This window comes from Abramis brama (genome assembly GCF_963993115.1).
Source record: "Abramis brama genome assembly, chromosome: 5".
Classification (NCBI taxonomy): domain Eukaryota; kingdom Metazoa; phylum Chordata; class Actinopteri; order Cypriniformes; family Leuciscidae; genus Abramis; species Abramis brama.
Window position 1 is genome coordinate 34347938 of NC_139967.1, and position 21176 is coordinate 34369113.

Sequence of the window (21176 nt, forward strand, 5' to 3'; positions counted from 1 at the left end):
AAATCAGAATAAAAGTTGTAATCGTGCATTTGTTAAGTTGTGGTAATGTGTGTCCTGAATTTCTTTTTAGGGTACCGTTTAAACTTTTAAGATAGGCCTATTGCATCCTATCCCACTTTCTGTCATTCCGATTTCAAAAGTCAAGATATTGCTTCATATTATGCTGATTCATTGTGAGATTACTTGTGGACTGTGTCTCTTCATCTCTCTCAATCAAACAATAGGGTGGTTACCGCGGCAATGGAGTCTCCAGGACAACAGGTGAACAAAGGGCGAGAGGAGGGGGAATGCTGGGAGAGGGGTGGAGGGGGCACCGGGGATGCCCTTGGCCTCTGTGTGGTCAGTGGGGGACATGGGCCTCTGGAAGATGTCTGTCCGAAATCTGCCCCTCTTTGCAAGCATGAAATGATTGATAATCCTCTAACTTACTAAGACTATTACAGATGCCGACCCTGTCACGTGACACGTCTTCCCTCTACATGATGTATGGCCTCGTTTGCTTCCATGTGAGATAGTTGCAATGATAAGTAAAATCCACTAACACAGCATAGCCTATAGCCTTTCATATCAGCTCAGTGACTCTATTCTGCTGGGGACGTGAAGCTCGGACAGCAGTGCATGGAGAGTTAGTCTTCTATAAGACCAGTGCAGTTCATTTTTAGAGGAAATTGTTTATAATTGTGTAACCATTTAAATAAAAGTATATTAGCATAGCCTATAGAAGAGGAATGTGAATAATTTTAGTAGAATGCCTGAAAAAAACACATTTTGTATATTGATGTATAGCCTACAGAAACATTTGCCCTGAATTAGCCACATCAACATTTAAAATGGCGCTAAAACAGGCTAATAATAATATGATTAGGCTCATAATAAAGTATCTTCTAAATTATGACACATGTGAACAGAAGAGTCCAAGGTTCCTCGAATTGTTATAAACAGAAACTGTATTTTGTTTTCTTTAAATTATATTTTGATAATTGTTTTTTTTATTTCAATTTCATGTTTTTTTTTAAGTGTCCTAAAATATTGCTATGATTTATAAATTCTTTATTGTAACGTTGGATGGAACCAAATCCTTATTTTTTTATGTGGTTTAAATCTAAGACAACTATTTAAATCATGCTACCATTAAATAATTAGGCTATACCGTATAAACTCGCCTTTAAATAAATTCCAGCATAATTAACCTAATATATAGGCTAGAAAAAAATATTAAAAGGTCTAATGCAAATTGATAACTACGTATTCGTTTAATGCTGCTCGTGCTGATTTCAAAAAGATCAAAAGATCTGACCTGTGTGTAAAACTAATCTTGTTTAATCCTATTGGATTAACATGCCATTTCTTTGTTATCCTAAAGTCTGTAGCAGACACCTCAAATGTGACAAAATCGTAAAATCCTGTCAGATCATTTTAAACGAGTAAAAGAAACAATAATATCACAAATGAAAGCTTTATTAAAGTTAATCGACAGACCATTTAACTTAAAATTCATTTGATAAACATTTTTCGTTCTGCTTTACTAAACAACAATGCAGGCAAAATCTGTTTTCGTGATATAAAAATGTGGATTTATTTTATTACAGGCTATTACTTAAAAACATCTGATAGTGCTTAATTACATTATTTTAGGTTATGGTAATGTACCAAATCAAATAAAAACAAACCAACATCTGATGTGAAATAAAACCTAGCTATAATAAAACAATAAATCTTGAACATGTGACATGAAGTTAACGTTCAAGATAAACTATTTTCTATTGTTAATTCAAAACATTACCAACACATAACGAAAAATACAACAAATGCAATTTTGTTTATTAAAATTAGGCAGTAGACATTTAGACAAAGTCAGCTAATCTGTTTTCTTCAACACTTGCATTTTAAATAATCGTTAGAGTTCTTCGTTATTTAAAATAAAATAAGCATAAATCCCAACAGAGCTGATGATCAGAGCTGATTGGAGACGCGTGGGAGCCTCCAGCAACAGATGTCCAGGCACAATTCTCGACTGATCGCTTGACATTTCACAAGAATTGCGTTTGGACAATCAACTGCTTGAGCTCATATTTCCATAAACAGCACAACTGTGTGAATATTTACTGTAGGATCCATGCGTTTGGGTCCTCGTGTGTTTTCTGCTCCTCAGTGGAAAAAGGCCTTCAAGCACATTGTTTTTTTCTTTCTTTGCATAATTCAGGCGTGCTGCCTTTCATTATATCGGCTGTATTTCACAAATTCCTTGGCAGTGAAATTACATCCTAATATTTGTTCGGTCCACTTTTCGTTATCTACAGAAATGCCACAATAGCACGAGACGAAATTGACACTCAAAATCCTACTATCCGTCTTAAGCCTGTAATGTTGCTTTAAGACTCTAATGTTGTTATTTTACCAAAAAAAATAATAGCATATTTCCACAGACCTTTTTGGGGGGGGTGGGTTATTAAAATTATAACCGCAAAATAAAATCGTGTCTTAGCCTACCGGGTAAATAAGGTTCAGATTAACCAAATGAATCAAAGATTTTATCAATTAATTCGTTCCAGTGCAATAAATAAATGACCAATTGTAACACACAAAAATCTAAATTTCCCTCTGAAATGCTCGAGGAATGTGCTGGCGGAGCTTCTCTGTCGATGCGGTCGGTGATCTTTAGGAGGCTCAGGCTGTGCTGCACCATCACGATACACTTTCTTCAGAAGGCACTGAGGCAGCGATTCGCCATGTCTGCACCTGTGAGATGTTTCTGATCAAGTATGGAAGACAAAAAACGAGCAAAAAAAAAAAAAAAAAAAAAAAAAAAAGGAGAAACCTCCTGATGTGCGTCAAATTCCTCCAGAGGTGTCGTTCCGCGGCGCTGCGAGTCTCCAACTTCAATGCGCAGAATAAAATAAAGTTCTTTAGCGTGTTCAAGACGCGATGCGCGTGACCCTCGCAATGTATGTTAGTCAAAAGGCACGAGTTCATTTATACATTAGCTTTTTATCACTCCCGTCCAGAGGACTGTTGTAAAATAACGACCCAAAACACACTGGCAGCGTTTCTGGCTAAAGGATGCGTTGAGGCTCGCGTGACAACTGCGCAGCTTTCTAAATAAACGGCGAGGGCGAGAGTGGGGTCGGTGGCCGCTTGGTACGAGATTTGAATAACACACCAGTGAGTGATAAATGGCCATTGTGGTGAGAAGGGGATGAGTATCCACTGTCTCAATCGGCGTACTGACCAGCAGCTGCGCTGGGACCAGAAACCTCTTAAAGAAACAACACTCCATTTTTTGCCCATTGCAATTACAATCCAACAGTGTCTACAGTGCCATTACGCTTTGTGTCCTCGATGACGTTTCCTATCTCTCAAAAGCTACTCGTGCAAGGGATTACCTGGCACTTTACCACAAAGGAATCGTTCATTAACACTTCATAAGTAAAGCGTTTTTTAACAGGCACATAATACAGTGTTTCTGTAAACACTGAAGTAGCCTATAGTCAAATATTAATTGCATGTAAAAATGAGAACCTTCATAATAATGCTTTCATTTACTAAAGCCTTTTTTCTACTTTAATTTAGAGATGAGGGTTATTAGGCTCACTTTCCCCCCTTTTTTTTGTATAGGAACATAAAATCCTGACTACAAAAATGCCATTGAACATTTACATCGTTATTGCTCAAAAAATAAAAAAATAAAAAATACAGTTCATTGAACACATGTTGTAACAATGTAAATGGGGTAAACATTTACAATGTAAACTGCCACTAAGCAGCATATTAGGCTTTAATATCTATAGGCTTTTTAAAGCAAAATTTAAACAGTAAAACAATTGACACAAAAAATTTTAAATGAAAAAGAAAACTTTTTTGGCCAAGAAATATTCTTGTGATTAGTAAATTGTGTTATTTTTTTTTAAAGACACAATTCACAAAAATTATATATTTAGCAATTGAGAAATCTAGAGAAAATACTCTTTTAATGACTTAGTTACTGAGATATAGTTTAGGCATTGTGTATTGGGTGGTATTACTTTAAATATTTTTGTAAAACAGGGAAGACCCCCTATGAGGCTCAGAACATTACCCTGAATAAATTTGCACTTTTGTATTAGCTGTGTCCAGCCGTGCCAGTAACCTCTGACCTTAGCTATTGTCAATGCTAAGAGTGGACCAAGCAATCCTGACCATTCAGAGGAGCTGGGAATGGTCCATTGTGAAGGATTGCTCAGGGAAAGCCTATTTGTCAATGTAGCTGGAATGTTGAAAATCTGCCACAAGTGATATTGTCTTTGAAGTATTTTTCAATAGTTCTCTAATGCTGTGGTATTGATGGAACTCTTTGTAGTCCTCTAGGATGGACGCTCCACATCTGTCAGAAATCTCAGCACAGCACTGATTCAGATCACTGATTATTAACATTTTATCCTTCTCTGTCCGTATTTCTTTTTTTAATCAGTTATGGTGTTAATTACGAGTTCATGACTTGATAACTTTTAAGTGCGATTAAAGCCGACAAGCAAAGAGCTGGCAGAAAGACATTAAACCGGCTCCTGCAATATTCATTGTTGTATATTAGAGTTGCATTGATTGTGTTTTGTTGATTCAGTGTTCATTCAGCATTTGTTAATTCAGTGACGAAACAAGTGATTCTCTCTTATTTTAACAATGGAATTCATTCACAACTTTCTTTATTGTATGAGCTGATGAAATTATTTATATATAATTATTCTATTATTTTTTAGAATTCTTCTCATTTTATACAGAATTTTTTCAAATGCTTATTATTTTTACATTGAATATCAGAATATTGTAGCACACTTTTGCTTTAATGAGAGCAGCACTGGAGCTGCATGAACTCCACATGTTTGTGTCAGATCTGATGATCATTTTCTCCGGCATGATTTAAGATGCTTCAATGGAAGAACATCTGAACGCCTGTATAAAGTCGCATGATTCAATTCAACTCAATTCACATTTATATAGCCCTTTTAACATACATATAGTTTCAAAGCACCTTTACAGAAAAATTCATGCTTCTACATTTTAGTAATATGTTATCAGAGGTGACACCGTCAAAGTGATGTCCATATGTCAGAAATGTACAGTTGTAAGATACTACAAATCATGCAGCTAGCTAATATCATGTAATCGTTTAGGCAGAAACAATGATATCATTAATGCAATTACTACAAGTTGTGATCATAATGATTATATAGAAAATTTGTTAGTGGTGCATGTTGATTCAGAGTTGGAGTTATCTGAAGTCCTCACCCAAAAAATGAATTGTTGCCTCTTGATAAATTCAATTAATTAAAATAAGCAGAAGTAACACGATTGTTTAATATTTTGTCACAACTTAATTTAATTGTGTTCAATCAACCTAATATATTTAAAACTGAAGTTTACTTAATTAATTTGTGTGAAAACTACATGAATCATTTTTGTTGACAACTAACTGGGCAGTGGATCTGTAGTTCCCAGCATGCTTTGAGAGGAACTGCATTAGGAGGGTAAATTTAGGGATTAAAGTGTTATTGTATGTGTTTTTCTGGAAAGATGTTGTTAGTCAATGTTAGTGTTTAATATTCAGTTAAGTAATTTGGAGGACTTTATGTAATGTTTTTGAATTTTGTGGTTACCATTATGCAGAAGAGTGGCGACTGTTTAGTTTAGGGCTGTGGGCACTCAGTATACATTATACATGCATTAAACCTCTTTTGCAAACCTGCTTAAGTAATATTCAATATTACTCTGTAAAAAGTGGTTTTAAATAAACTGAACACTAGTAGCTCCTATCATTGGAAATAACTGTAGAGTCAAATTAACTAAAATTATAATGTTGGTGATTTTAGGCAGGGCAAAAATTAAATGTAGTCAACTTGACAAAACTTTATCTAGCAGGAATGACTAAATGAATTTAAGTTCATACAACAAGATTACAACAAATCATTTCAAACAAATTAGATTTTGTTGGAAAAATGTAATTCATTTTCGTGGAAAAGTTTTCCTTAATTTAATCAAGTTCGCTCAACAGCTTATTTTTTTGAGTGCTCGCAGGGTTTGGCGTCGTCTCATCTCTTCACAGGTGTTAGAAATCTTCATAAGAGGCTGGAATCAAACTGGAGCTGGCGTACTCTTATGGGCATCCCAAGGTAGAAACAGAAAAGCAAATTAATAATTAGCGTAGCTGCTGTTCATAACAATTTAAGAAAAAGATAATCATGTGCATTTCATGATATAACCGGAGGTTATAAGGTGTATTATGTGAATCATTGGCTAAAGAGATGCGTATTTAATCTAGATTTAAACTGGGAGAGTGTCTGAGCTTCGAACATTATAAAGGCTAGAGTTTAGGAGCCAAATACAAAAACGCTCTCAATTTAGTGGACTTAGATATCCTTAGGTACAACCAAAATTGCCCATGAGTTTGATGGACCATAGGGCGATATAAGATCGGTTAAATACAGCTGAACAATTAAGGGCCTTAGATCAGAGACAATTACTTTGTAATTGATACGAAACTTAATAACCAGTTTAGAGATGATAAAATTGGGGTTATATGATCATACACTATTCTGGTAAGAATTCTAGCAGCTGTATTTTGGACTAACTGTAGTTTTATTGAGGATCAGGACAACCCCCTAGTAATGCATGACAGTAATCCAGTCTATAGGTCATAAATAGCTTTTCTGCATCAGTATCAGATAACGTTCTGTAACGTATGTTTCTGAGCTGGAAGAAGGCTGTTTGGAAGTTTCTAAAATAACACCCAGGTCTTTAACTAGAGGATGAAGTAACAGTAGATCCTTAAATGCAAATTGTATTCTAATAGGTTCTGTGTACAGGTTTTTGGTCCAATAAGTAATACCTCAGTCTTATCTGAATTTAATAGAAGAAAATTACTGGTCATCCCATATTTTATATCTTTAACACACTCTGTCAACTTGGATATTTAGAGATTTCATCTGGTTTTGATGAAATATAAAACTAAGTAGGCTTAACAGTGGAAACTGATTCCATGTCTTCTAATAAAATTACCAAGAGGCAGCATGTATATTGGAAATAGCAAAGGGCCTAGTACAGACCCTTGCGGCACTCTATAAGTTGATCGATGACATAATTTATTTGTGACCTATAATCTTAAATATTTCTTTTACGTCACTTTCAAATATTTTTTTACAAATTTTTTTGCAGTATACATTTATTAACTAACACAGTTCTCTGAATGTCAGAAATTTTTAAAGTTTGTTAACCTATAGCTGAACACAGTAATGGGCAAATATTTTTAAAAAGCAAAAATGCCACAATACAGTGAAATGAACACATTTAAAATCACCTAGTAACATGGAATGCCACTATTAAGATTATCTTGACGATGAAGTCATGTCATCTGGGTTTTAAATCAGGGGTTTCCAAACTGTTCTTTCACATTAATGCCTATGAATAAAGTTATTTATCTCATAAACATGCTGATATATTTGAAGTACTGTTAACCTTTCAAAAATATATTGAATTCTTCTTTACATGTTCAAAAATGTCTGTTGTTTATTTTCTCATGCTCATGTTTTAATCAACCTTTTGACATGTACATTTTTTTTTTTTTTTTTTAAACAGCATTGGCATTTCTATTCCAGTGCCATGAACCTTCCGCAGTTCCCTCAGGAACCTCTAGGAGTTTGCAAACCCCAATTTTGGAAATCCTGTTATAGAAACTACAAAAGAGCATGTAATGCAGGCTGCTGTATCCTAATAAGTCTACTGGACTTGAAAAAATGGCAGACACAGTGAATTCTAACAAAGCTGAACTCCTTCAGAACAGAGTAATCAAAATGACTATGTACTGATGCCAGTTTTGGTTTTGCCCTCCATGTCCTTAGCTTTGCTGGGGATCTAAACATGGCATCATAGCCAAACTGAGCTCCTTCACAACAGAGAAACAGTTATCAAACATATCATGTTTGATAACTGATATGTTTGATAACTTGACCTGTAACAGGTCAGTTCAGTTTGTGCTCTTCTGTGGTGTCCTGAGGCGGTGAAAGCGCCCTTGCTTTATTCTTGCGTGATGCTCTCCTTCCCTCTGCTGGAGAAGTCTGGGGTTGCGAGTCTGTGAGAAATGTCAGCAGAACATCTACACTCTGCTTCATGACAGAGTCTAAAACATGTTGTTCCTCTTGTGAAAAACGTCCCAAAACGTAACGGTCGACAGGCGTTTTGCCTGACGGTCGCCCAATACCAATGCGCAACCGTGGCATCACCTGCGGACACATTCAGCGTGTGTTATAATGAACTTATACAGCAAGTCACTATATAGTTAATGTTTTGCTCTATGAAATATTTGCTAACTTACATCAGTATGAAGGCAGTCCACACATGATCTCACGCCATTGTGACCCCTGAGAGGAAGAGACATGGTCCAGTGACCAATGAAGTCAATATAACATATTAGAGAGAAACTTAAACCAGTGTTATCAAAACAAAAGTTTTCACTCACCTTGCACTTCCGCCGTGTTTAATGCCGAACTTCCCAAGCGGTTTGTCAAGCTCATCGTGAATCAAGAGAATATGTTCAGGCGGAACTGAAAATTTGCTGGCTGGAAAAACAAAAAAAATAAAATAAAGAATAAATAAATTCAGATTTTCATTGATGGAAACAAAGGTGGGCAATATGACCAAAATCTTATTTTGATAATGAAATACATCACAATATATTTGTTTGAACTTAAAATAAGAGACAAATTAAATTTAAATAAAGTCATTTTAAAGTTTAAATAAGTATACAGTGAGGAAAATAAGTATTTGAACACCCTGCTATTTTGCAAGTTCTCCCACTTAGAAATCATGGAGGGGTCTGAAATTGTCATCATAGGTGCATGTCCACTGTGAGAGACATAATCTAAAAAAAAAATCCAGAAATCACAAAATATGATTTTTTAACAATTTATTTGTATGATACAGCTGCAAATAAGTATTTGAACACCTGTCTATCAGCTAGAATTCTGACCCTCAAAGACCTTTTAGTCAGCCTTTAAAATGTCCACCTCCACTCCATTTATTATCCTAAACTAGATGCACCTGTTTGAGGTCGTTAGCTGCATAAAGACACCTGTCCACCCCATACAATCAGTAAGAATCCAACTACTAACATGGCCAAGACCAAAGAGCTGTCCAAAGACACTAGAGACAAAATTGTACACCTCCACAAGGCTGGAAAGGGCAACGGGGAAATTGCCAAGCAGCTTGGTGAAAAAAGGTCCACTGTTGGAGCAATCATTAGAAAATGGAAGAAGCTAAACATGACTGTCAATCTCCCTCGGACTGGGGCTCCATGCAAGATCTCACCTCGTGGGGTCTCAATGATCCTAAGAAAGGTGAGAAATCAGCCCAGAACTACACGGGAGGAGCTGGTCAATGACCTGAAAAGAGCTGGGACCACCGTTTCCAAGGTTACTGTTGGTAATACACTAAGACGTCATGGTTTGAAATCATGCATGGCACGGAAGGTTCCCCTGCTTAAACCAGCACATGTCAAGGCCCGTCTTAAGTTTGCCAATGACCATTTGGATGATCCAGAGGAGTCATGGGAGAAAGTCATGTGGTCAGATGAGACCAAAATAGAACTTTTTGGTCATAATTCCACTAAACGTGTTTGGAGGAAGAAGAATGATGAGTACCATCCCAAGAACACCATCCCTACTGTGAAGCATGGGGGTGGTAGCATCATGCTTTGGGGGTGTTTTTCTGCACATGGGACAGGGCGACTGCACTGTATTAAGGAGAGGATGACCGGGCCATGTATTGCGAGATTTTGGGGAACAACCTCCTTCCCTCAGTTAGAGCATTGAAGATGGGTCGAGGCTGGGCAGGGAACTACACTAACCTCTTCCACTGGTGGCACTTGCGCTACTAACTTTTTCAGTTACTGGCGCAAAACATGATTTGGTCGCACAAATTATTTATAGTAAGCCGCTCTGGATAATAATGAACAATAATGAAACTGTATTGCATACAGATGTGCTTTTTATTTTACTTGCCATCTTTTAAACCACATGCCGCCTTGTTTTTGTTTGCTTTAACATTGGTTGGGATAGATTTACTGCAATAGAAAATACAGTACACAATAAAGAGCAAAATGGATTTCAACATGCTATGGTTGGCACAGATGGGCAGACTCCTGAACTCTTAAGTGGTGATGCACCGATGTGAAAATTGTGGCCGATACCGATATTAATATTGCTGTTATGGCCGATACCGATATTTACCGATGTCGATATCTCTGTATAGAAAACAAATTTACTGATAATCAAATAAAGAGATATTTTCCAAAACACTTTTTTTTTTTTTTTACTTTAGAAATGACTGATATTGGGCACCTTTACCTGTGTGCAAAATAGGTGTCACACATAGGACACATGCATTATACTGCATTGCATATAATGTGTGCTGGTCAACTTGTCTAAGAAACCCCTAGAAAACAGTAAAAATAAATAAATAAATTAAAACAGGAACATTGTGTAGGCTACTTAATTTATTATTCCAATATCCAAATATGATACTAAATAGCACAGGGGAAACGGCTTCTATTTGTGACGTACTGTCTTTGCGTTTGAACATTGCACATTTTAAACAGGACACGCATTAGCTGAATAAATGTTAGCCAATACAAACATATTTTTAGAAAACATTTGACAATGAATAGACAGGAGTCCAATAATAGAATCACTTATTCTAAAAATAATATCAAGTATAAGTTAGACGAATCCGACATATAACGAGGGCTGTGTTAACAGTAAACGTCCGTCATTTAACGAATTTTAAAAACATGGATGGATAACACAAAATGCTTTCTGACATTTTGACAGAAAAAAAAACAAGCAAGAACATAATTTAAACTATAGCCCGTCAATTTTCATTTTACAATTATCTTCTCTCTCTGTGTGCGCGCGCGTCCGTGTTTGAGAGAGAGAGCGAGCGAGAGAGAGAGAGAGAGAGAGAGAGAGAGAGAGAGAGAGAGAGAGAGAGAGAGAGAGAGAGAGAGAGAGAGAGAGAGAGAGAGAGAGAGAGAGAGAGAGAGAGAGAGAGCGCAGCACTGATACAATGGTACGTTTTAATCTAATCTTAAGTAACGGTCGCGGGGCTGAAGCCAACTTGATGTGTTGAATGCTCAGAGCACGTTATAAAACATATTCTTAAAATACACATTTCTGTTTTAATAAATGCTCATAGTAAATCATAGCATATTGCTTAAAACATAGGTAGCCTACAAAAATAATCAGTGATACATTTGCGACCCATTAAAAATTAGGGTCGCAATGGCATTTCAAAAGGTCGCATATGCGACCATTTTGGTCGCAGTGTAGTTCCCTGCTGGGTCTTCCAACATGACAATGACCCGAAGCACACAGCCAGGATAACCAAGGAGTGGCTCTGTAAGAAGCATCAAGGTTCTGGCGTGGCCTAGCCAGTCTCCAGACCTAAACCCAATAGAGAATCTTTGGAGGGAGCTCAAACTCCGTGTTTCTCAGCGACAGCCCAGAAACCTGACTGATCTAGAGAAGATCTGTGTGGAGGAGTGGGCCAAAATCCCTCCTGCAGTGTGTGCAAACCTGGTGAAAAACTACAGGAAATGTTTGACCTCTGTAATTGCAAACAAAGGCTACTGTACCAAATATTAACATTGATTTTCTCAGGTGTTCAAATACTTATTTGCAGCTGTATCATACAAATAAATAGTTAAAAAAATCATACATTGTGATTTCTGGATTTTTTTTTTTAGATTATGTCTCTCACAGTGGACATGCACCTATGATGACAATTTCAGACCCCTCCATGATTTCTAAGTGGGAGAACTTGCAAAATAGCAGGGTGTTCAAATACTTATTTTCCTCACTGTACATAAAGTAAGTTTAAATAACGTATACAAATACAATACAAATTAAATATAGTATAGTTTTTCAGGTACAGTAGGTTTATTTAAGTAACAGTAAAGACATTGAATAAATTACATTATTATTAATATTATAATAAATAAAAGACTGCATAGTCTTTACTGTATACTATGAATTGATTATGAACTGGTTATTGATTTTGAACGATTTTCTCTTTGTCTTTTGTTGTTTGATTAACATTAATGACACAGGTATATTAGGCTGCTGTCACTTTAAGACCTCATGCTCGGATCTAATATAATGATCCACATCTGATTTTCACCCAACTGTTCACGTGTATGTGAATAATCCACCCGATGGGCATTTTGACAATAAAATGCGTGTGTATTTGACCATTCAAGCGCAATAAGCTGCAAAAGAGAACCGAATTTGGGATCGTACAATATATGTTGTCGTACCGCCCAGCCCAAGATTCCTGTAATCATCCACCTGAGGTGAGTTATTCTTTTATAGGATAATACAATGCATCTCACCTGCTTTTGCCACACTCACACCATTGATGTTCATGAGCAACTTGGGTCGAAGAAGAACCAACTGGATGTCTTGAAGGTGTGTTACAAAAACCTCTCCTGAGACTTGTCGGTCAGATCTCCAGCTGTCTGGCGTTCCCAAACGTTCTGATAGCGTTGTAAGCAGAGCCATACCAACACTATGTCGAGAGCCATTCATGCCAGGGTTTCCCAGCCCGACAACCTGAAACACAACAAAAAATACACAAAGTGATTCAGTCATAGGTTTATAAAGGTCCTGATTAAACTAGTACTTAGGTTTTAATATTTAATAGACACATCAGCTGTTATAATTTAGTAGCCTTATCTCATTAGTTAATTCCATTTTTACTTGCCATAAACAACAATTAGTCAGAATGGCCACTTTACAGCTTAATTTAATTTAAAAAATACTAAATGACTAAAACGTTACTTGTAATATATATTTTTTAATATCAACAAATGAAATACACAATAGTGTTAAATAAATAGGTTATTGAAGTAGATAGAAAAATTGATATTTGTTACTGTAGATACTTGTCACTGTTGGGAAAGAGACTTTTTGGAAAGACTATTAGCAAAAAAAAAAAAAAAAAAAAAAATTACTAGTTTGTAACGAGTACTTGTAACCAACTGATAAGTACTTTAACGAACAGCAGTAAAACTAGTGGTGTTGAAAAAAAAAAAACCTTAGAGAGGATTAATAAACAATAACTACACATAAGACACTGGTAACTTTAGTATCCATTTTTGAGGGAAACAAAACCCGGTTTGTCATAACCTATAAATAATAATTATAATAATGCCAAATAAAATACTTTTTCGATAACGTAAAGTTACCATTTTCCTTCTGTTACAGTCAACTGCCGCTTGACCATTCATCATCTTCGGCGATGGCAGCGCTCTCGTGCTCGTCAACACTCGGTTAATCAGCTTCGTTATCATCCGCATTATGAGAGCCATTGGCAGTTTGAAAGCTTGAGTCACAGCCGTCCAGACTTTGCCTCGAACTGTGGTGTTGTTACTCATTATGAATCATGGTAAGTTTAAAGTTTACCAAACCGGTCTATAACACAGTTTCGATGCGACTTTCATCAGACACATCTCGATTGCTGGTGAACGTTTATATTACGGATATAATCGTGACTTCAAAACACAGCAACTAACGTTAACGTTACAGCTTAAATAAAAGCATAATCGGTAGGACATATGAATTGATTAGAAGACGCTTTGTTTGCGATTCATTCACGTGGATCAGAGGTCTTTACCGACATGGATCCACACGTTCTGCTGTCAACGTGCATTACAAGATTGCCAGATTTCAACTTTAAAATCCCCCCTAACGGAGCAAATCATCAGGGTGACCTCCGGCGAAGAATAACATTTATCTCGGTCCATCCCAGAACTACTTGAAATATATGTGAAACTGAAATGATGAAGCTGGCATAACAGTCTCTGTTTTGAACAGGTTAGTAAATGAATGCGTACATTTTTATACGTGTATTTTCTATATTTGGCAACGCGAGGTTGTCTGACCTCAGAGAAGCGAATGAGTTTATTAGTCCTCACAAACCCCACAGCGCCACCTATCGTGATGGTGGAGAGTAACCTTTGGCAATGCTCCCTCAGACAGTGCCATGTAGGAGAGATGGAAAAAACAGTATCAGAGACACATTTCCAAACACGTTCAAAGTTTGGGAAAAATAAAACTTAACCCCATAAAGCCTACATTATCAAAAGGCTTCTAAATTAACAGCATGATCAAAACGTCGCTGAAAAACCTGTTGTACTACACAATCTATTACATGCCCTTTGTCCTCTGATTGATAGTTTATACTTTTTAGCAAGTAAATTGCCTTTTAGTATAGATCTAAAAAATATTAATCTATTTCAGGTTGTGGTGCACATCTTTGTGCTGTGAAATCTTTAATGTGTTTAATGATCCGTAAACGTAACAATAGCTTTTTTAAATATCATCTATATTATTGGGAGATATAGAGTGACAAGACAACTTACTGTATATTTATGCATTTTATACAAGTAGGCTACTGTTTGATAACAAAGCTTATTGATCTTATGGCACATGATGCAGATCCAGTAAATCTTGACCAAGAAAATGTAGGTCTACTCGTTACATATTTAACTTTAACTTAAAGAAAGAAAGAAAGAAAGAAAGAAAGAAAGAAAGAAAAAGAAAGTGTGAAAAAAGATTAGGCTATTAAAAGCAATGTGAAGTCTGTTTCCCTCAAGTTCATTCAGGTGTCATAGCAAATAGGCCTAGTTCATCACATTAGTTTTTAATATACTGTATATATATATATATATATATATATATATATATATATATATATATATATATATGTACCATTTGTACAAACTTAACAACTTAAAGTACAAACTTAACAATAAATTCTACTTGGGTTAGGGTTAGGGTTACCTAACCTAACCTAACCCTAACCCTACTTTGATATTGTGTTATAGGCTATAACATTCATGCATTTTTAGGTGGGTTTATTTGCCCATATGATATGTTTAAATGCAAACAAATAACAAGAATTAAAACGGGGTTTAGATAAACTAGAAAAATATCTTTATTTTGAAAGGAACCACGGAACACATTTCAACCAGTAATATGCAAACAACGTTTCTGAACAGATTTTCACAGCATGCAATATACAAAAGTTTTAGTTTTTCAGTTTTACATGAACAAGAAAGTGTGAGAAAGAGTCCATTGGTTTACATCCCGCTCGTCTTCGAAGCGTTTCTCCGAGGGCAGTATTGGCGCGTGTGCGCCCAGTCTCCGGTGGCCGCGCAGAAAGGACACACATAACTCCGCAGGATCGGGCATAGGATCCGTCCGTCACGGGCTTTCAGTCTATGGCTCATGTACACCTCCTCGCTCTCTCCGTTTTTTAGGCAGAAGCCGCAGGTGTCACGCCGGTGGTCCCGGCTGGAGGAGGAGAAAGTAGTGCTGGAGGCGCTGCTGGATGAGCCGGTGCTCAGGAATCGCTCCCCGGGGGTCACACGCGCAGTCACGGCTTGCCTTTCCTCGCGATGCTCCTCCAGCAGCTGCGACAGAGTCTTGCGGAGATCCATGTAGTCCCGCCACATGAGGAAACACCCGTCAGCTGCGGGGATGGTGTTGTCGCGATCGGTGAGAGAGGAGGGCTGCATCATGTCCAGTGTTCAGTCAGGTGTGTGTCACCCATGACCCCTGATCAGTATTTATAGGGGAATCGTCTATAGACTCCAGACAGGAATGTCTGGTCTGTCTGGGGCTCTGAACACCTGTCCAATTTTCGTGACCTCTGGAAGGCTTGCTTGACCGAGGTCCTCACAAGGTCACGGTTCAAGCTCGCGCTTTGGTTTGTTGTGTTGCATCAATTAGCGGCACGTGCCAGACTGAGTGCACGCGCCTCTGTCTGCTTTCTGTAAACATTTAAACATTGTAACATTTTCAGGGTCGTGCACAGGATGTTTGGGGCGCAGGTGCTCAAGTTAGAAAAAAAGGTCAGTCTTCTCATTAAAAAACACATCAAAAAATGTAGTTAAGCTTACATACTGTACACTTTTAAATTAGGCTACTTTCATATTATTTATTTAAATAAATAAACGTATTTTGTTGGCATTATGCTGGAATTTAATAAGCAAAATCAATATTGTGCATTACTGACAGAAATCACTATTTATTATTTATTTTATTATAGGCCATATGCATTTACACTGCAATTACAGTTGCAGGAATAATGTTATGAAATTAGTGTTTTAAATGTAAAATTATGAATACTAGTGCAAAATGCCCGTGCAAAATCAGTTTTTGTGTGTTTTAGTAATTGTTGGTTTGGTGCCCGTGAAAGAGACTGTGAACGCATTGAATTCAGGGAGCAGGCTAGGTTACTACAAATGATGGCTGTGAATAAACTATAATATTCAGAAGTAAACAGTGTAGCTGACTGAGAGTTTATGTATACCACAACCTTCTAAGTGCTAGTGCAAAATGCCCGTCCAAAATCAGTTTTTGAGTGTGTTTTTAGTAATTGTTGTTTTGGTGTGTTTGAGTGCTTATTGTTACAATTACACAGCAAAAGTTCAGTGACATTTTTATTTGTGCATGGTAGAAAGCACACAGTGAACTCGAGGAAACAGTTTGTGAATAGGCTACTACAAATGATGCCCGTGAAAGAGACTGTGAACACATTGAATAGGATATGTTTAGTTGGTGTACTATTACACAGTAGCGATAACTTTAAGCGCACCAGAATGAAATCTAATATTCAGAAGTAAACAGCAGAGCTGACTTACAGATTCAGTTAACATGGTAACACTTTACAATAAGGTTAATTAGTTAACTACATTAGTTAACATTAACTAATAATGAACTGCACTTATACAGCATTTGTTCATCTTTGTTAATGTTAATTTCAACATTTACTAATACTTTATTAAAATCTTGTTAACATTAGGTAATGCACTGTGAACTAACATGAACAAACAATGAACAGCTTTATTTTGATTAACTAACATTAACAAAGATTAACAAAAACAGTAGTAAATGTATTGCTCATTGTTAGTTCATGTTAGTTAATACATTTACTAATGTTTAATAAAGGAACCTTATTGTAAAGTGTTACCGTTAACATCCACAAATGAATAAGTGCGTCGATTCAGGGAGCAGTGCAAAGTGCCCGTGCAAAATCAGTTTTTGTGAGCTGATCACCGTCAAAAAAGTTCAGGAGATATTTCTTAGTGATCGCTGATTTCAACAGTTTCAATATGACAGCATTTTGGAAAAAAAGTGTCATGAATTTATTGCATTTTTTGGGGAAAATAATCAGTTTTTATAATAGATCTTTGAAAATCCAAATCTGGATTTGAATTTTTTATGTTATTATTATAGCCTAAAGATGCTATGTGAAAGTTTGAAACAGAAAATAGTGGTTTTCATCTTGCCACTTTCTTGGTAAAGAAAGCACATTTTTACTCAAATTAATCAAAATGGATTTATCACGTTCTGGAACGAAACTATAATATTCAGAAGTAAACAGTGTAGCTGACTGAGTGTTTATGTCAGAATGTTTATTTTTAAACCACAACCTTCTTGGGGCTTCTTTGACCGATACAACCCTCTAATGTCAGAATGTTTATTTTTAAACCACAACCTTTTAAAAATGATATACTTACTTACTTATGCCCTCCACCCCTCCCGGGGTATGGGCCGCCAAAGGTAGATATCCAGAGATTTCTGTCCTGGGCCATTCTTTCTAGTTGGCTCCAGTTGTAACCCATCCTAGTGATGTCTGCGTCGAGTTCACGTCGCCATGTGTTTCTTGGGCGGTCTCTCTTTCGCTTGCCTTGAGGGTTCCACCTGAGAGCCTGCCTGGTGATGTTTGTTGGCGGTTTGCGGAGGGTGTGCCCTATCCAACCCCATCTTCTCTTCCATATTTCTACTTCCACTGGGATTTGGTCGGTCCTTTCCCATAGGTTGGTGTTACTGATAGTGTCAGGCCAACGAATGTGGAGGATCCTTCTGAGACAGGTGTTGATGAAGGTTTGGATTTTACTATTGGTGGTTTTGGTTGTCTTCCAGGTTTCAGCGCCGTTCAGCAGTACTGATTTCACGTTGGAGTTGAACAGTCGGATCTTGGTGGTCAAGGTCAGCTCTCTAGAAGCCCAGATGTTCTTGAGCTGGATGAAGGCGCCTCTTGTTTTACCAATCCTTGCCTTGACATCTGCTTATGTTCCACCATGCTGGTCAATGATGCTGCCCAGGTAGGTGAATGACTTCACTTCCTCCAGAGGACTTCCGCTCAGTGTGATTGGGTTGATGTTGCCGGAGTTGGTCTTAAGGATCTTTGTCTTCTCTTTGTGGATAATGAGTCCAACTTGTGCTGATGTGGCTATCAACACACTGGTCTTTTCTTGCATCTGCTGCTGGCTGTGGGAGAGAAGTGCGAGGTCGTCGGCGAAGTCTAGGTCATCAAGTTGATTCCGTAAGGTCCACTGAATCCCATTCCTGCGTTCACTGGTAGAAGTCTTCATGATCCAGTCGATGGCGATGAGGAAAAGGAACGGGGATAACAAGCATCCTTGTCGGACTCCAGTGTTCACCCGGAAGCTGTTGGTGAGCTGTCCTGCGTGGATCACTCGACAGGTCATGCCTTCGTATGAGTTCTTTATCAGGTTTACCAACTTGGATGGGATGCCGTAATGCCCGAGGAGCTTCCATAGGACCTCTCGATCCACACTGTCAAACGCCTTCTCGTAGTCGACAAAGTTGATATACAATGGTGAGTTCCACTCCAAAGACTGCTCCACTATGATGCGCAGCGTTGCGATCTGGTCAGTGCATGATCTGTTCGGCCGAAAACCAGTTTGCTCATCTCGTAGTTGTGAATCGACAGCGTCATTCATTCGCTCTAGGAGGACCCGATTGAAGACCTTGCCTGGCACTGACAGGCGTGTGATACCTCTGTAGTTATTACAATTGCTGAGGTCGCCTTTCTGTGGAAGCTTGATTAGGTAACCCTCCTTCCAGTCAGACGGTATCTCTTCGTTCTCCCAGATCTTCTCAAAGAGTGGGTACAGCATCTCCACTGACAAGTTCAGGTCTGCTTTCAGGGCCTCTGCTGGTATATCATCAGGTCCAGCCGCCTTCCAGTTCTTCAGCAAGGTGATGGCCTTCCTGATCTCTTCTCTGGTCGGCTTGTCGTAACTGATGGGGAGATCTTCGTCCGCTGGGTTGATGATTGGTGGATTTGGTGGTGCTGGTCTGTTCAGAAGCTCTTCAAAGTGTTCAGACCATCTATCCATCTGCTGCTTTAGTCCTGTGGTGGCCTTTCCATCCTTTCCCTTGACGGGTCGTTCTGGCTTGCTATACTTCCCAGACAGTTTCTTTGTCGTGTCGTACAGCTGTTTCATATTGCCACTGTATGCTGCCTGTTCCTCTATAGCTGCCAGTCCATCTATGTAATCTTTCTTGTCCTTCCTAATGTTCTTCTTGACTGCTCTGTGGGTTTCTGCGTATTCAGCTTGGGCCTTGGCCTTTGCTGTCCTAGTCCTGCTGTTGTTTATTGCCACCTTCTTCTGTCTTGCCCAAGGTCTCGGCTGTGATCCACTCTTTGTGATGGTGTTTTTGTGTTCCGACCACTTCTTGACAGACTGTTCTCAGTGTCTCTTTTATAGTTTGTCAGTTGGCCTGTACACTGCTCCTTTCCACTTCCTTGTCCAGCTCATGTAGCACCTCAAACTTATTCTTTAACGGTTCGAGAGATATGCGGTTAACAGACACACGCACACACACAGACAGACAGACAGACGTTTCTGTAATTTATAAATAGATAGAAATATGAAATAAAAAAAATGAAATGACACTTTTTTGCATATGATATTTTTATATGAAACTGAAACCTCCAGCAATGTACAGCATACCGATTATTCAAAATAATCTTAATGTAATTACGTGTTAAATTAAGTGTTAAATGTCCAAATATTTCAGTTAGCTTATAAAAATAATGGGTAACCCTTTTTAACATGAACTAACAATGAACAAAACATTTGTTACAGTGTTTATTAATCTTTGTTAATGTTAGTTCATTCATCAACGGAGATGCACAGGGGCTCAGGTGTGACTTTCACTGCGTCCAAAATTGGTGCACTACTTCCTTAAAAGTAATTCTTAAATCCCCTCCCTTGGTCTCATGGGGTAGCTAAGTGTCCATCGACTGCACACTCAAAGCCATTTGAAGGCAAGCCTGCAACCTTAGCCGAAAAAAGCGCAACGCCTGCTAATGCTGTGGCACGCAGGGAAGGAGACCAGAGGCCTTTTTTGAATGGATGCCAATGTAGAGGAGGCTTCACTAAGCTGAATAAACCGCTTTTGTGAGGAAATAGCTTATCATTTAATGAATCGACAGTTTATCAGCTAATCTTCAACATGTTTGCTCTTAAACATTTGTTTTAGATTGATCTAATTTTAGAGGTTACACACACACACACAAAAAAGAAAAGTCACTGGCAATTGCGACAGGTGATTCTGTTCAGTTATGATTCAGTTTACGTCCCTTCTCAGTCACTTCACGACCGTTAAAAAAGTATGTTCTATATATTTCAGATTACTTTCGTATGTAGTATGAATGTAATCTGGACGTACATTCGCCATGTTGTCATTATCATGTGACCTACCAGCGTCACTTGCGTCGCTTCACCTCCATTCACAAATCTTCTCCCATGGCCTCATGGGATAGTAAAGTGTCAATCTTATGTACACTTCAGAATGCTCTCCAGAACAAGTAGGTCATCCAGGTACTTTTTGCCTATTTTTTTATGAGTACTGTGATTCAGACATACTTCTTTTGTCACATGCTGTTTTTCATCTACTATATAGGGAAGTATGTGATTTCGGATGCAGCCTATATATTTGGACACTATTTTAATGTACTGTTTTTCGCAGACTAAAGAGTATAGGGAAGGATTAGAATTTCGGATGCAGCGTTTGTTTGGAACTATTTTCGGATGCGATCTCAATTAGCTTCCTAGCTCCCGAACTCGTGAATCAGTAGATAGTGTACACTAATCCAGGCACTGTTAAGGACCCTAGCTGGCTCACTGCACATTGGGGCAGTGATTACTCCATTTCTGGCGACATACAACATCAGCATACAATGTTGTAGAACGTCACCACTGGTAATAATCAACAAGTCAACAACCTATATCTTTTTGATATTATTTTTTATGCTGTGTAAACACATTG

The 21176-nt window shown here is 37.8% G+C and overlaps 2 protein-coding genes across 2 annotated transcripts; both read right to left on the minus strand.

The window, feature by feature from the left end:
* Window positions 1-5865: 5865 nt before the first annotated feature.
* Window positions 5866-13936, minus strand: ptrh1 (peptidyl-tRNA hydrolase 1 homolog). The gene is made up of 5 exons (XM_084113690.1): window positions 13268-13936; window positions 12413-12632; window positions 8486-8585; window positions 8342-8387; window positions 5866-8249 (listed from the first exon to the last, which is right to left on the minus strand). The coding sequence occupies exons 1-5, from the start codon at window positions 13454-13456 to the stop codon at window positions 7989-7991; spliced, it is 816 nt and encodes a 271-aa protein (XP_083969816.1). The 5' UTR covers window positions 13457-13936; the 3' UTR covers window positions 5866-7988.
* Window positions 13937-15163: 1227 nt separating this feature from the next.
* On the minus strand, window positions 15164-15604 carry nanos2 (nanos homolog 2; the record flags this gene model as incomplete). The annotated part of the gene is made up of 1 exon (XM_084115531.1): window positions 15164-15604. The coding sequence occupies one exon, from the start codon at window positions 15602-15604 to the stop codon at window positions 15164-15166; it is 441 nt and encodes a 146-aa protein (XP_083971657.1).
* Window positions 15605-21176: the final 5572 nt, after the last annotated feature.